Genomic DNA, 14,973 nt, shown 5'->3' with positions numbered 1-14,973 from the left:
AAAGTTTGCAGATTTATGTATAAACACAATGTCTTCTCTTTATTGTATAATTCATAAGATAAGCCATACACCCTATCCACAATGCTTTTATGTGTTCTAGCATGTTTCTGTGGGCATTATGCTTTTCATTTGTTTCACACCCCAAACTCATGATGACACTCTTGTAAATACTGATAAATAATTCACAACATCCTCAAGCAGCACCAAAGGTACGTGTATTTATACAAAACTCAAGATTGTTTTAATTCTGGTGTCGTCTCCTTCTCGTCATGTCTCAGAATCAAAATTTAATTTTTATATGTTTGCTTTTGCAAAAGTACTAAAGCGCCCGTCTTGATATAAAGTATACATTTGTTTTATCCAGATTTATCTTTCTGCTGCTTATTCTCTTATTTGCTCCGTAAGTAGAGATAAAGAGAATAAAGTGCATCACTTTACAAATGGATTTAGGGAGACACTCATGTCATTCTTGATAGCTTTTATGTGTTTCCCCCAGAGAGAACCACTGTATGTTCATAGCTGTTCTGACAGCTACATTATACCTTAGTAGCTTAACTAATGTGACGTATGGCAGTAACTCTCGCTTTCCTGAAATAAACCCACTAAATAAACATACAAATCCACTTTGAAACACAGAAACATATAACAACAGAAATGCTGTAGTTTGTGCACTAGAAACTAAACTGCATGACATGTTTGTTTCATTTCATGAGACTATAGGTAGAAACGTAATTCTGTCCCTCCTGGTGGTACATTATGTTAATTACGCCACAAATTACAATCGATGAATCAGGATAAATTATCTGTCTAGTTCGATATTACAGTGTGTGGGCTGCGAAGACAAATTAGCACAGGAGAAATTGTGTCTAGTAATATTGGTCTGTCTTTGAACATTCTTATGAACAGCATTACTAATCCTGGCCTTACAAGGGAAGTCAATAACATTTGGCAGATTACATTCATAAACTGCTACAGGAGACCCTGCAGACTAAAAACAGAGTCTGAGTCACTGCTATGATTCACATTTCTATAGTTGACTACAGAGTGAGGGAAGAGTAATTCTCAAAAATCTTTAGAAGCGCTAAAAACAAATCAGGAATCCACTCAGTCTGACCATCTGTTTATCATTTTTATGAAAAATATTTATTAAATAATTTGTTTTTTTATTGTATTATTGATTAGCAGCTAATCAGAGATCGATTACTGGTTTCAAGATATGTCAGGTACACCTTCAAACTTAAAAACTTATCGATCATCTAATGTTTGAAGGCCTTTTAATGGGATGCCAGTAAAAGCACTGGAGTGAACCTAGTTTTCTCCGATGTCTTCCATACAGAAGATGCAAAAATGTTTCTTTGCTACATCTTTTTGAGTCTCCCCAACAAAAATAACTATTGAAATACCATCAATCATTCATATTAAGGTCACTAATACTGGTCTAAAGCAATAATAAGCAAGCTATGAGTGGGATGTCTGTGAAATAACCATCTGCTGGTTTTACCAGAACTGTCAACCCAAATTATTAATTGCCTAATAATTTTTTGGAGTCTCCCACTGCGGAAGAGCAGAACACCAAAACTGTATAAAACATGTTTGTTGAAAACCTAATATAAATCATTTAGAATCATAACAAAACAATGTAATATATATTATATATATATATATATATATATTATATATATATTATATATATATATATATATATATATATATATATATATATATATATATATATATATATTACAAATAGTGTCTTCCTCTTTTATGTTTATATTTTTTTACATTCATTAAAATATCTTACCCTTCTGAATAGTGAATATGCAGGGTGTTTAAGTCTTTGAGGTGGACATCGCCCTATTTTTTAACTCTCTCCTCAGATTATTGGATTTAGACAAGTGAGAAAGTCAAAGTAGCTTTCAATTAGAAAATAATGTGGTGAAATTAAAAGTTTATATTCAACCTAAAAACGCTAACAGTCGTTCTTTTTTGTCTGTGTGAAGAACTTGTTTAGTTCTTCTGTCTAATAATCCACATTGATCAGCTCAAATCCAATTTGCCATAAGACATTTTTGGGGACAAAAATGTCTTGCCCAAAAGCACTCTCCCATAAACCCTTAGCTCCCCTGATGTTATTGTACATTCAGGCTGTACCTGACAGTGGAGACGCTGGTCCAACAGAGCTGTCGAGCACATCTTACGACAAACAAGCTGAGTCTTCTGGTCCAGCTCAGAACAGGCAATTTGGGCTCTCGGTGCAGTCTGTCGACTGTGCTGTTTCACGGATTGTGGAGTGAAATTTCACAATCTGCTTGCACTGTTTGCTTTGTGGTAGCAGGGAGGGGCTTGGGACTGCAGGGGCTGACTTGTTATATGTATAGTCATCATTCATACTTTAATCAAGAGTCACCTGAACCGGGGGTCAGGAGATAATGTAGATAATTAACACTGTTCATTAGGGAGTTGACTGGCTCCCTTCAGGTTCATTGTATGTGTGATGTCTACAGGGGTCTACCTTATTAACCTCTCTGCTTTGGGTGTAATAATGTGAAAACTATGAAATACTGTTCAAGTTACCTAAAAATTATGCCATTAAATAATTACTTGACTTGAAGTAGTTTAATGGCCAATAATTAAAAGAAAAGAACTTGGCTTTTGAATATGATCTGTAGATAAAGAAAAGATATGGATTTTTTTCTTTAACAGTGATTTCTATCATTTTTAATGATGAATATAGGGGGAAAAATGCAGACTTTTAAAACAAGTCCCACATTAGAGACCTCCGGGCCGCCACAAGTTGGCCAACAGTGAAGGACAACCTGTGACGAATGTCCCTCTAAATGCCTGTCATCAAGCTGTCATGGCGGCCAAGGCCATGTGTTCCTCAAGCCTGCTTACTAACAGCGTCTACCACCTTTAACCTGGTCAGACACTATTTGTTTGTGTCATGTCAGGGACAGAGGGTCTCCCAGGACTGTCTGTCTTGGTGACCATGCGAGACACATAAGATGGCGCTTGTGATACATAACAGTGTTCACAATCTAATGCAACATAGATTGAATTATATGATTTTGAGTATCAACATAATTTATTCACTGTCGTTAATGTTTTCTCTTAGTTTTCATAATCATCTATGCTGCCAATAAAAACATAAAGTTATATATTCTTTCCTAAACAAGCACAAATATTGAGTTTTATCTTGGAACTTTGAATTGAACACATTGGACCATTTTGTTTATGACTGAAACTAAACAGAGTACACTGATGTCATACTGAATCCCAAAAGCAAAGTGGAATTTGAGATTTCTTTCCAGAACAACTTGTGGTTTATGAGTTGAAGGATTTTCAGTCTCTTCAGTGGTTTGTTTTCTGGCTTATTTCGGTTATTTCTTAGAATTGGCATTCTGTGTCACTGTAGTGTTGAGTGCAAAATGTTTTGAACATTTTCTTTTTTATTTCTTCATGAAAAAAATAAATGTAACAATTTTTGTCAATTCTTATATTTAACTCCTCCTCTTTTCTTAGACTTACCTATTTTCCATTCAGTATTCAGTCTTTCCATTATTTGGTCCCCTGTCTTTTGCATTTTTTGGTCAGATCCTTCCCTGAAACCCCTAAAGGTTTATTCTTTGTCTTCATTTATTGAGCAAGCTTAGGCAAAAACTGAATACCGACCTGTAAAACTAAAATTAACAAGGACATAATATAAATGAAAACCAAAGCTCAAACACTTGATTGTGACACATTCTTTGTCTGCTCTATCAGCTGTAAACAATCCATCCTGGCATCCAAGAGGCTGGGCAGTTACAGGAAAAAGCTGTGGTCTGGTTGCTTCAGAGGGCATATCTCTAAGCTACGCTCAGCTAATGGCTCTTGTGCTCAGCTTCTATCTCCAAGCTCAGTGCCCACTCAGTCATGCAGGTTTTCCTTTTATGATCTTCCATACATCATCATAGGTTATTCTCATTTTCGCTGAAAACAAAAAATAAGCTTATTCAAACTGAGAAAATAATAAATTGTCCGTTTCTTATATAATGCCAACAACAAAAACACACACAAGAGAAGCCTTTGGGATTCTATTATTAAAATTTTCTGGAACACTATGTATTCAGAGCTAATGTCAGGAAGTGGTGCATTTAATTAAAATCATGACCTTTTTTTCCTCTTGCTTATCAAGTAGATGTAAAGCCAGAACCTAATAAATGGAAACTATTATGATGAGCTGAAACCCTGCTCTTTTAACTGTGTAAACAATTCTCTGAGAAATATGTCTCGTATTAGGAGTTAAAAATCAGGTTTATTTTTTAGGACATTAAGTGCAATCAGTGGCAGCTGTTAGCATACATTTTAGACGTCTTGAAGAGTGGAGGCCTCTCTGCTTTTCTGAAATTGCAGGATGTGGCATGATGAATAATACAGTGCATTGTTCTGGTTTATACTCTTTCCATGTAACCAGTAATAAGAAATGGATGTAGACATTTGTTTTTGTCAGAATTTAAAACACAGGTCCCAGAACATAATTACGAATTTTTGATCCTACCACAGAGGGTAAAGTTCTGCTTCAGAGACGAAAGGACAAAAAAAGAGAAACAACAAATCCCAGTCATTTTCAAATCCTTGTGAAAGACAGTATAACAGGAGCCTGTTTATTCTCCATACTCACTGCATTTTGTATTTCTCAGAAAATGGTTCTGTCCAAAAAGCAGCAGTGCATGATGGGTAACCAATCAGCAGGCTCTCTTAGGATTTTCCCTGTACGTATTCAGGCGCTCTTTGATGTGAGCTGCAGTAAACACGCTGGTTCTCTCCCAACCAGCGTCTCTGGAGGGATGAGGCTCAGCACAAGAACACTAATGAGCACATTAGAAGGAAGCCATAGAAGAAAAACTGCTACAGTTGTAAATGGGATTGTCTGCTATGTTGTCTATGGCAAGAATACTCTGGCAACAATGTGCAGTTGTGCTGACACATTTTTATTTTCACTTAATTGTATGTAAATGAGCATTTTTGTATAGATTCTGCTGAATGTGGGAACCTAGGAGGTTGGATTACATAAGCTCTGTCATGAAACTGATCTTACAAATTCATATTACTGTAAATTAAGAGAGTTCATTTGAACATAGATGGTATAAATATGATTATGTTTTCCACTGCAGGAGAAAATAATTACAACTGGAACACTCACCCCTTATTGTATTGAAAAGCATTACAGCCCATAAATGTCAAATTAAAATATGTTAATACAGAAGACAAACGGCTGGCTCGAGTGCTTTATGAAATTTACTGATAAAGCACATTAAAGCTGCAGCATGGAATTTTGAGAAACTGTAGCCTGTAAATTTGAACAATCACACTTAACAAGTCCCTCCTCTTTGCTTTTTGCTGCTCTATAGCCCCTTTCTCACGGTGGAGCTTGCCACGAACATGCAGACTAATAAGCTCTGCAGGGCCACCAATAAACAACAGCAACAAGCTACGGAATAAAATTTGATTTGCGATACCACAAGTGATGCTGTAACCATCGCTATCTTATTTGTGTTATTAAAAGATCAAACAAATCAAGCAGAGATCCTCACTTGTAAAGCAGAAATGTGGCTAACTCTGGAGTGGTTTTGAATTCTTTCAGAACACCGAGCTCCTTCCACCTCCGATGTTTGCTGCTTTTATTTGGGGCTCTGTCTGCGTCTTTCTTTTCAGCTTGCCTGTCATTGTGGGTCTTCTGTCTTGGTTTTCTAAGCAGGTGCCACTTGAGAAATTAGTAGTTTAAAGGAAGCAAACAAATTCTCAAAAGTGAGTCAAGAAATTTGCAGTCTCTCCTCAAGAATTTTGTGTCCATTTGGTGAAGAAAGTTGCTGCACCAGCATCTGCTTTGGCTCCTTGATAACCAACCAATGTACTGGCAAATGGCTGGTATAAGACATTTCAGACTATTAGAATATCTTGTTGCAGACTCATAACTCATAACTACAATCTCCAGCTGTGTGGTTGTACATACTGTGTGCACACTTTAAACTATAAATAGTCTATCCCAATGATTCTTCATTGATACTTTCAAATATTAGCACAGCAGGACTGGATATTTGTAATTTGATATTTGTAATAAGTCTTTATGAAGGATTTGACTCCTTCACAAAGACAGTCCTACCTAAAACAACAACAAAAAGCAGCAACAATATTGGCCCTATTTGATTTGAGCAAGGTTCAATTGTGACTTCCAGTCATTAGTGTCAGAAATGCTACATAAACGTTAGTTAGCTTTTTATTTACATTGCAAATCTCTGATACAGACATTTAATTAGATCACATTTAAAGGTAGTCAATTTATCGCCAGTGGTACTTTTACTGCATTATGAAAACTTTAGATATATTCTGTTATCTATTGGATGTTCAAAAACACATCAATAGGAGTAAATGGTTATGTAAAATCTTCTTTCCACTTCAGAGTGTTGTGAAGCTAAAAATAATCAGCACACTGGGACCCCAACATGCTGTTAATGATTCAACCACCTCAGAAACAAGGTCACCCTAAATATCAAGGTGATTGTGTAGAGGCGTTCCAACCAAAGACTTGGAGCTCATTACGAAAGATAAATTGTCAAAATATGAGTGGAAACTTGCAAAGAAAAGTAGGGTATATTATCGGTTCTCAAAACCACACAAACCTCAAAAAAAATTTAAATTACATGCATAGTCAGTTTGATCCCACTGGGACCACGCACAGGACAAAAAGCTTTAGTCAACTCACTGTTTGCTTTAACAGTTTGTAAATGATGCAATCCAAGGTGCTCTGACATAGAGAGCAGTTCAGTTTTCTAATAGAGAGGTGATAAAAGTGAATAGCTTCTTCCAGATCTTTCAGGTGTGAGGCTTCACCTTGGAAATGATTCTGCGTTTGCAAAAGCTTTTCTTGACACCTGCTTATCTGACATAAAAGAGCTGCCAAAAAATCAAACCCAAGGTTTTTCTTTTTTTATGATAGCAGAGCAGCTAAAAAGGGCTGAAGGGCCAAAAAGAAGTGATGCTTAACAATCCAGACCTTCCAACTTGAATTTTTCATGAGAAAAAGATACAGGTATACTTCTGACACATGCTGCAAAGTGCAGCACTCCATGTGACTGCAGAAACAAAACAATTTTTTTTAGAGCAGTTTGATTGGCTGTGCAGGTGCACCTCAAAGGAATGTAAGACTGTTACTCTGTTGCTTGATGAATTAACAAAAGAAAATATAACAGAACTGTAGAAGATTCTGGAAGTAGTAATTCAAAGCAAATAATGCCCTGATAAGTCACCTACAGGTATCCTTTGAATCTGCGATCCCCTGCTCGTAGATTTCTCCAAAAGTACAGAGGGAATCGGCAATCTGGATTGCCTTTGTGCTTTGGGGAAAGTGAAAGACGTGAAAATTATTTCAAAGAGTTGGGGATGAATCACTTTCCCACTGCAGCTGCCATTTATGTGCATATTTTCACCACTTTTTCTACACATTCTGGCTCATAGAGTTTGCTTTAGGCTGGTATTGTGAGGGCTTTATTGTGGAAATAATGGCTAGTAAAAGTGAGGTATAAATAATTTGAAAGCAAGGTACAAGTTTGTTGTAATAAGTCAGTTTGAAGAGCCATCCTAACTGTACCAAAGACGAAAAAACTGCTTTCAAGAGCTTCCATAGGAAACCAGATGGAGAAGGTTTTCTTTCTGGAATCATCAAAAAATTACTGCTCCACATATGTAAAATAAAAAAGTTTTTTTTCATGTAATTTTTGCACAATATGTACAGTAATTGTGCTTTTTCTAATGGTGGACTTTTAAAGAATCCCTCATGCTGACATTGATCTTGTTTGACAGGTGCTCATTCAAATGTGCCACAGCAGCACTTGTTATACAGCAATTTTTTTTTTTTTGCATCATTTCTTTGCTGTCACAGTGATGAAATGGAAACCCATAATACATTGACAGCTGGTATTGCTCAAGGACAAATGTATCTAAAGATGACTGGAGTGGACGCAGCCAGCAGTGCTAAAAGAGGGGAGGTAATTCTTGAAGGTGTTGACAGGGTTTTTGCAGATTTTCTAAAAAATTATTCAATCCCTGCTGTCTGTTTGGAAAACCTTGACTAGCAGCAGCAGACTGTTTCCATTGGACAATTTCAGCTGGAAGAGTCATATTCTGTTTGGCAAGAATTATCAGGGTGCTTGTCAGGTGTTAATTCACTTTTACCGGATGCTGAAAGTGAATTAAAATTTTGCAGCAGTTTTGTAAACTACATCAAAAAGAAAAGATGGAGTTTTGTAAAGTGTTACAGGAAGACACTGCAAGACGCCTGGAAGACAGGTTTTTTTCTTCAAGGTGGTTGAATCATTAACAGCATATATGGGGGTCCCAATGTGCAAATTATTTTCAGTTTCACAATACATTGCAGAAAAATCCAGGGAAGGAGAAAGCACTTTGAAAAGTTAGAATTGTAATAATCTGGTAGAAACCACATAAAATTTATTGTCTGAAAGAACAGTATCTTGCAACAAACTAAATTGTAAAATTATATTTTTCATCCTTAAAAGGTTTTATATCCAAAATATTCTATTCATATTTGCAAGATTGTGGCGGTGGGAGCTGTCTCCAGCACGCTACAGACAGGCTACACCCGAGAGAGGTCAACAATCCATCATAAGGCTGACCTTTAGACACATGAGATGCACATCCATTCACACACGCACACACACACACACACACACACACACACTCACAATTTAGAAGCTTCAATTAACCTAACATGGATATTTTTTGGGACTGTGGGAGGAAACCGGAGTAACCACAGTATCCTGGGAAAACCCACACACAAATGGGGAGAGCAAGCTAGCTTCACACACAAGCTTCACGCTGAAATTTGACAGTTGGGAATAAACAGTTCTAACCATTTGCAATTCAGTCATATTGGACATCTTTTGATGTATTATTATTGATTTTACCAAAATAATTATTGCATTATTTTGGTAAAATAATCTAAGTTGATATGATTGATAAAATAATATCAGTCGTACACATGGTTTTACCTTGATAGCTCTTTTTATGTAACCCTTTACACTCTGCAGGGCCACAGATAAAGCTATGGTGGCCTGGATTTGGCTCCCAGGTTTTGAGTCTGACACATGTACATTAGAGCAAGGTTTACAAACTTAAGAAATGTGTTTTTTTTTTTATTCAAAAAAAGTATAATAAAGTACTTTAGATTTATTACACCTCTGCTTTACTAGATTTTTACTTGTTATATTTCTTATAATGTGTAGCCTGTTTGTTCCTAAAGAAAAAAACTGACATACATATATTTGTATAAAGGGAGGATGTAAAAACTGCTGCTGTGGTTGGGCTTCCTTCACTTGCAGGAAAAAAAAATAAGACAGACCTATCATATATCATCATGGATTCCTAGAGTATCGTGTTGTCAGCGCCTCTTTGACCTTGTTCAAAGCCTTCCCTTCCCTCTCTGGCAACAACATGCGATACATAAATGACTGCAGTTCTTGTGACTTTGCTTGCGTCATCAGACATCAGTGAACAGGGTAGGTTCTTTGCTCCAGTGTTGCTGTTCAATTTGGAGAGGGTGGTAAGTTGGGAACGTTTTCGAGTGGATTTAGACCAGATGATCCTCTTTGTGACCTTTGCTACCCTGTCAGTAGACCAAAGCTCATCAATAAAGTGCAAATCCAGATTCGCCAAAAGACGTTAAGCTTTAAACTTTCAGCTCTGACTGAACATTTAGAGGGCTGTCTCTGAATATCTGTTGTGTTGTTTCCCTCATGCACCACCAGTCCCTGCTGCTTTTTAAATGATAGATACAAGGGAGTTTTGAAGGCCATGACAATTATTGTGAGGGACATGCTCACCATTGGGAGCACGTCCCACATTGGGACCATTGTGCTCTATTTTCTATTAATAAAGAAGCATCTTGGAATAGCTAACCTTTTGAACATCCCACTCTGGGAATATGTGGAATTAATATTACAGTGTACAATCTGTTGTGTGAAAGCAATGTTTTTTGTTTTTTTTTGTTCCTTATCCCCACACACTGAAGACCTCTAAATAAAAACACATGTGGCACTTAAACATGATATCTTCCAGAGCTGCTTTTGAATGTATTTTTATGCAACTTCATTTGCCTTCTGTAAAGCCAACATTAATGTTCACTTCAGCTTTGTAGGACCTTCTTTCTCTGCCCCTTTGTTCTTAATTGCTCATATAATTTCCTCCTTGTTTTATAGAAACTCTACAAATATAAGCCATAAATCAATAGTATCATAAGCTTTTTATTTTATATCTTAAAATGCTTGATTTGATCCAGAGATATTTTAAATATTAATTCATCCAAAACTGATTATTGGATGTTTTTCAACCAAGATAATAATAATAAATAAATAAAAAAAAACTAGAAAGGGTGCAACAGTTCAAAATGTAGGGTTTTTCATGGATTCACAACTTTGAAAAGAAATAATTTAACTCTAGAAAGTGCCAAGTTATACTTTTCATATTACACGCTGATACGTTTTTCCAATGGCCAGTAAAACAGTTGTAAAACCACTTGAAATAGTTAATAAACACACATTAAAGGTGTTGAATAAAAACCCCAAATCATGTCATCATTGCCTTATAGTCCAATGACAGGAACGGCTAAGTTGGGCCAACATAGTAAAATATCAAGATGCTCCACCTGTATGCTTCACTACTGGCAGATGTCTGTTCAATTCCACATAGGGAAACGTCTTTGCATCAAGCTACTTTTTCCTATCGTGCTTCTCACTCTGGGAATGCATTTCTGAGTAACATAAAGGACCTTTTATTTCTCATCTCATTAAAAAAAAAAAAAAAAACATCTTAAGAAATTGTTCTTGGAAAGCCCAAAATGTCAACATTGATTGTATGCAAAGATGAATAGATTTTAAAGCTGTTTTATGTATTTCTTACTCTGTTGTGTTATTATTTCTGTATTTATTATGCGCTTTTGTTCCAATCTGGGATTGGAGGTGGAAAGTAGCAACTTGGCTATAATCTCATGTATCTAGATGTAAATATAGTTCATTAATACATTTTTTTCCATGAAACAACCCTGGAATTTTGTAAATAAAGAATGCTCTGGAAGCCTGATTTTATCCTTTAGAGTTTTAACTCTGTCCGTGTGGTGTTTCTGTTGGCCCCAAGAGCAGCATATATCTCTTTCTGTGTTCCCTCTGATCTCTCATCATCTCTGAGGTCTTACATCAAGAAGCCCTAGATTTATAGATCAATAGCCATAAACAAAACATAGATTGAGCTGGACTACAAGACAAAACAAACAGATTTTACAGTTTTCCCTCCCTGTCTCCTCATGCAGTTGGTCTCGAAAGTCTCAGCTGAAATAAAAAAAAAAAAAAGGTCATTTTCCAGCGAGAGAGCAATACAAAGCTGATCAGGCATGAAATATGTGGCAGATTCACACAAAATGAAAGACAATTACCGGAATATGACTTGTGAATAAAAGTGTGTTTAGAAAGGTGTGACTGGGTGCACAAAATAAATGGATGAACAGAGAATTTGTGTGTAATCCAATTGTGGTGGCGTGGCATTGGGCATAATACCAGTCAATCCCATTTTCGATGCTTGGTTACGTGGTGCAAAAAGTGTGTGAGAGTGATCATTTCTGTGCATCTGTGCGTGTGTGTGTGGAGGGGTATTTATGCGTGTCCCTTTGTGGGTTTTTTTATTCACACTCATTAGTGTGCAGTCTCACACAGAATATTTATGTCGCTCTGATAACTTGGCTGACAGCTGTGCATATTTCACTGGGTGGAGAACCCTGCATTGCAGTGCTTGCTCGTGGCAGTCATGCTCTTCATGTGGGAACAGTTTAGGGTCAGCCTGGAAGCTAAAAATTACTGACAAATCAGATGGACTATCCTTGGTCTGCCTCTTTGCTTGGAAGCATGCGGGTCGAAGCACTGACCGGACTTTATTTTGCATCGTTTAAAAATGGAGCACACCAAGAATAAAACATGGCTGTGCTGTTATTTGTGAAAACCTGTGGACACAACAGGAGAATATAAAAACAGTTTAAAGCGTTTTAAATTGCCACCATTTTCCTACCTGTCCAATCAAGCACACAGAAACAGTAAAGCTGATTAATCATTTCCCACTAAATATAAAGATTCATAAGCTTAGCCCACAGAGTTTCAAAAATCAGGAACGGATAAATGCCTCCTCAAGTCTGAAGAGAGTGGCCATTTTAGTACACTAGAAGAAATGCTATAGAGTAATTTGTCAAAGAAATGTAAAAAATGAAAACATGCTTCTCTGCTGGCTGGGATTTTAGAGGCACAAGAAGGAAAAGAAAGTCGGGGAAGAAACATGGTTTCTTTCTAACTCTAATCCTTCTTCTCATTCTCTGTCCCTTCAGCTCTTGCCCCAACATCTCCAAGTGTACGTTCAGAGGTCTTTAAGTCCTGTGTGGAGGATAAGGACCGCGCCTTCTGCCTGAATGATGGAGAATGCTCCATCATTGAAACTGTGGCTGGGGTTCACAGACATTGCAGGTAAGTGAGATTGTGTTGATATATGAGGGTTAGGGACATTTTTCATTCTATCCTTCTTTTGTCCTCCATTTCATAACCCGGTTACGAAGGTGCAATGATTTAAACTTTTTGGCAATTTAAAACGAGTTGGATTTCTGGGAAGAAAATATGGTAAGAGTTTGGATCATTTTTGCATTGCTTATCACTATCTCAGAGAAAAATAATTATTGCAGTAAAAGCTGTGATTCATTTTGTTGAAGATAAACTGTGATTGATCATATTTCCACAACAGACAGAGTGTGACTGTTCAGAGGGATGAAAAAGAGTAGGGTATTTTTTTAGCCTTACAGTTATCTGCTTTAAGTTTTGCTTTCTCTCAGCTTGAATAAACCACAAACATGTCTCAACATGTAAATAATGTGGATTTTCTTTCTTGAAGATTTTATCCTTCTTGTCAGCATGACTGATTGGAAAAATGTTTTATTTTTGAATTTTTAACCATCTGGTTACCAGTCAGTCTCAACAACATGGAAAATTGACTGGGTCTGACCAATGTGCAATTTTGTGGTACATTTCTACTTTGCAAACAGAACAAATTAAACTGGAAATTGCTGAGGAAAATAATCTGAATTACTCATTTCTACAACCATTATGAGTGAAATTATTTGATTTGTACAACCCAAAGTATTAAAGGATTTCTATGCAAAAGGCACACTGGATCCAAATATGATTTACCCCATGTTCTTGCTTTGATCTGACAAAAGCTTCAGTAATAATAGCAATTTTATGAAATGTCTCTCTTCTCATATCTTAACCTTGGAATAAATGTTGTCGGATATGACCCCTTTAATCTGTGATGCATTTTAATGAACGTTTTAAAAGAGGAGCTTCTGCAAGACCTTTCTTTGATCATACGTTGTGTTCTTTCGACACCATGAGACACCATGTTTGAAATGACAAAAAAAAAAAAAAAAAAAAAAGAAAAACAGATAACCCTGTAGAGTGGCTTATTTTCATAAAATTATATGGATTAGCATTGCTAACATGCAACAATCTATCAAATAAACGATTACATACCTACTAATATTTAAATTCATGTATCCGCCTAATGGCTTTAGTTACCTTTGGTGATATCTATTTTTTAAAATTTTTGACAGAAAAAAAATGCATTTATTTATCTTTCTTTGAGTAGAAGATGAACTGGACTGGCAGAAGAGAAGGTGAAATGAGTAGCCATAGATAAAATAATATAAGTTGGATAAAGTAATCTTAATAAAGGGTAGGCTAATATTCATATATTTGGCAACCCAAAAATAAGTGGCCCCTTGATGTCGCAGATCTTAATTAGCTTTCAGTACTTGTGCCACAAGGTTAGAGACAAGGTGAGATGAATTTCAGATTCTTCAAACACTCTCTTGGCAATCTCAGTCTTGTCAAAGCATCTTTGTAGCATTTTGAAAATTATAATAATTGATGTCCACAAAGGAGAAGAAAGCTATAAGAAGAAATAAAAGTGCTTTTAGACAGCTGATAAGGCGTTTTAACAGTAATGTTGGCTGTAAAATTGAGGTGAAGCAGATCAGAGTCTAGAAGTCATGGCCACAAATGAAGGGAACCTTAAAAGTGAGGACTGCAAATGAATTTGAAAATAATATTGAGTGCAACTCATTTTAGTATAATTTATTTCCCATATATAAGTTGCCGATAGAGTCTCATTCCTCTAGCTATTCACATCCTATTAAGGCTAGCAAAATATGAATTCTTGGTAGTGAAATTTATCATGAGGGGTAATAATTGCAAATATTCAAGCAAGGCTCTTGACTATAGCTATGTTGATAACGACCAGTCGCAGTACAATAATTACCTGCTAAAATGGTTTCCTGTTTCATAAATAGCACGATAAATCTAAAAAAAAAAGGAAACCATGGGAATGTTAAGAGTCTGCTGTGAAATTGTTCAAATTCACTGCTCTCATGGAGCATGAGTTGAACTATTTACGGCAGTTTCCCAACATGCTGAAAATGATGCAGCACAGCATAACAAAATGTTTGTTCATGCTTCTGCTTATTAAAATAGCTTTAACTACTTTTGCTGTTGATTGTGTAAATAGATTATTTAAAATTTGAATTTATAACTAAGTTGAATCATAGAATCAGATAGACACCAACATGTGCTCCATGGATAAGGGCAAGGTTAAATGTTTTTATGGCCCAGAGAGTTAAAGTTGCCAACCTCATTACAGTAGTCAATCTGATCAAAACTTAAACTTCAGGATATATTTGAGGGAAAAACTGCATTTAAAGTATTTTTACTCTCTAAAGTTGGAGTTACTGACCATGCAGGAGTATATTGGCTGCAATATTAAAGAGATGTGTCAGCTCTAATTTTATGCTTTTTAGAATTCAGGTCATATTTTATTAACTTGGCTTTTCACAGTTTCAGA

General features: G+C 36.2%; 1 protein-coding gene across 1 annotated transcript in view; it reads left to right on the top strand.

Moving 5' to 3' along the window:
- The window catches only part of nrg3b (neuregulin 3b), a 231,349-nt gene that overhangs the window by 99,228 nt on the left and 117,148 nt on the right, over window positions 1–14,973 (top strand). Inside the window, exon 2 of the mRNA XM_055022620.1 lies at window positions 12,416–12,551. Coding sequence (XP_054878595.1) covers window positions 12,416–12,551 — 136 coding nt within the window. The remainder of the gene's footprint in view (window positions 1–12,415; window positions 12,552–14,973) is intronic.

This window comes from Poeciliopsis prolifica, unplaced genomic scaffold (assembly GCF_027474105.1).
Source record: "Poeciliopsis prolifica strain line A6 unplaced genomic scaffold, Auburn_PproV2 SCAFFOLD088, whole genome shotgun sequence".
Classification (NCBI taxonomy): Eukaryota; Metazoa; Chordata; class Actinopteri; order Cyprinodontiformes; family Poeciliidae; genus Poeciliopsis; species Poeciliopsis prolifica.
Note: the sequence above shows the minus strand (reverse complement) of the source record. Positions and strands in the feature narration are given on the sequence as shown.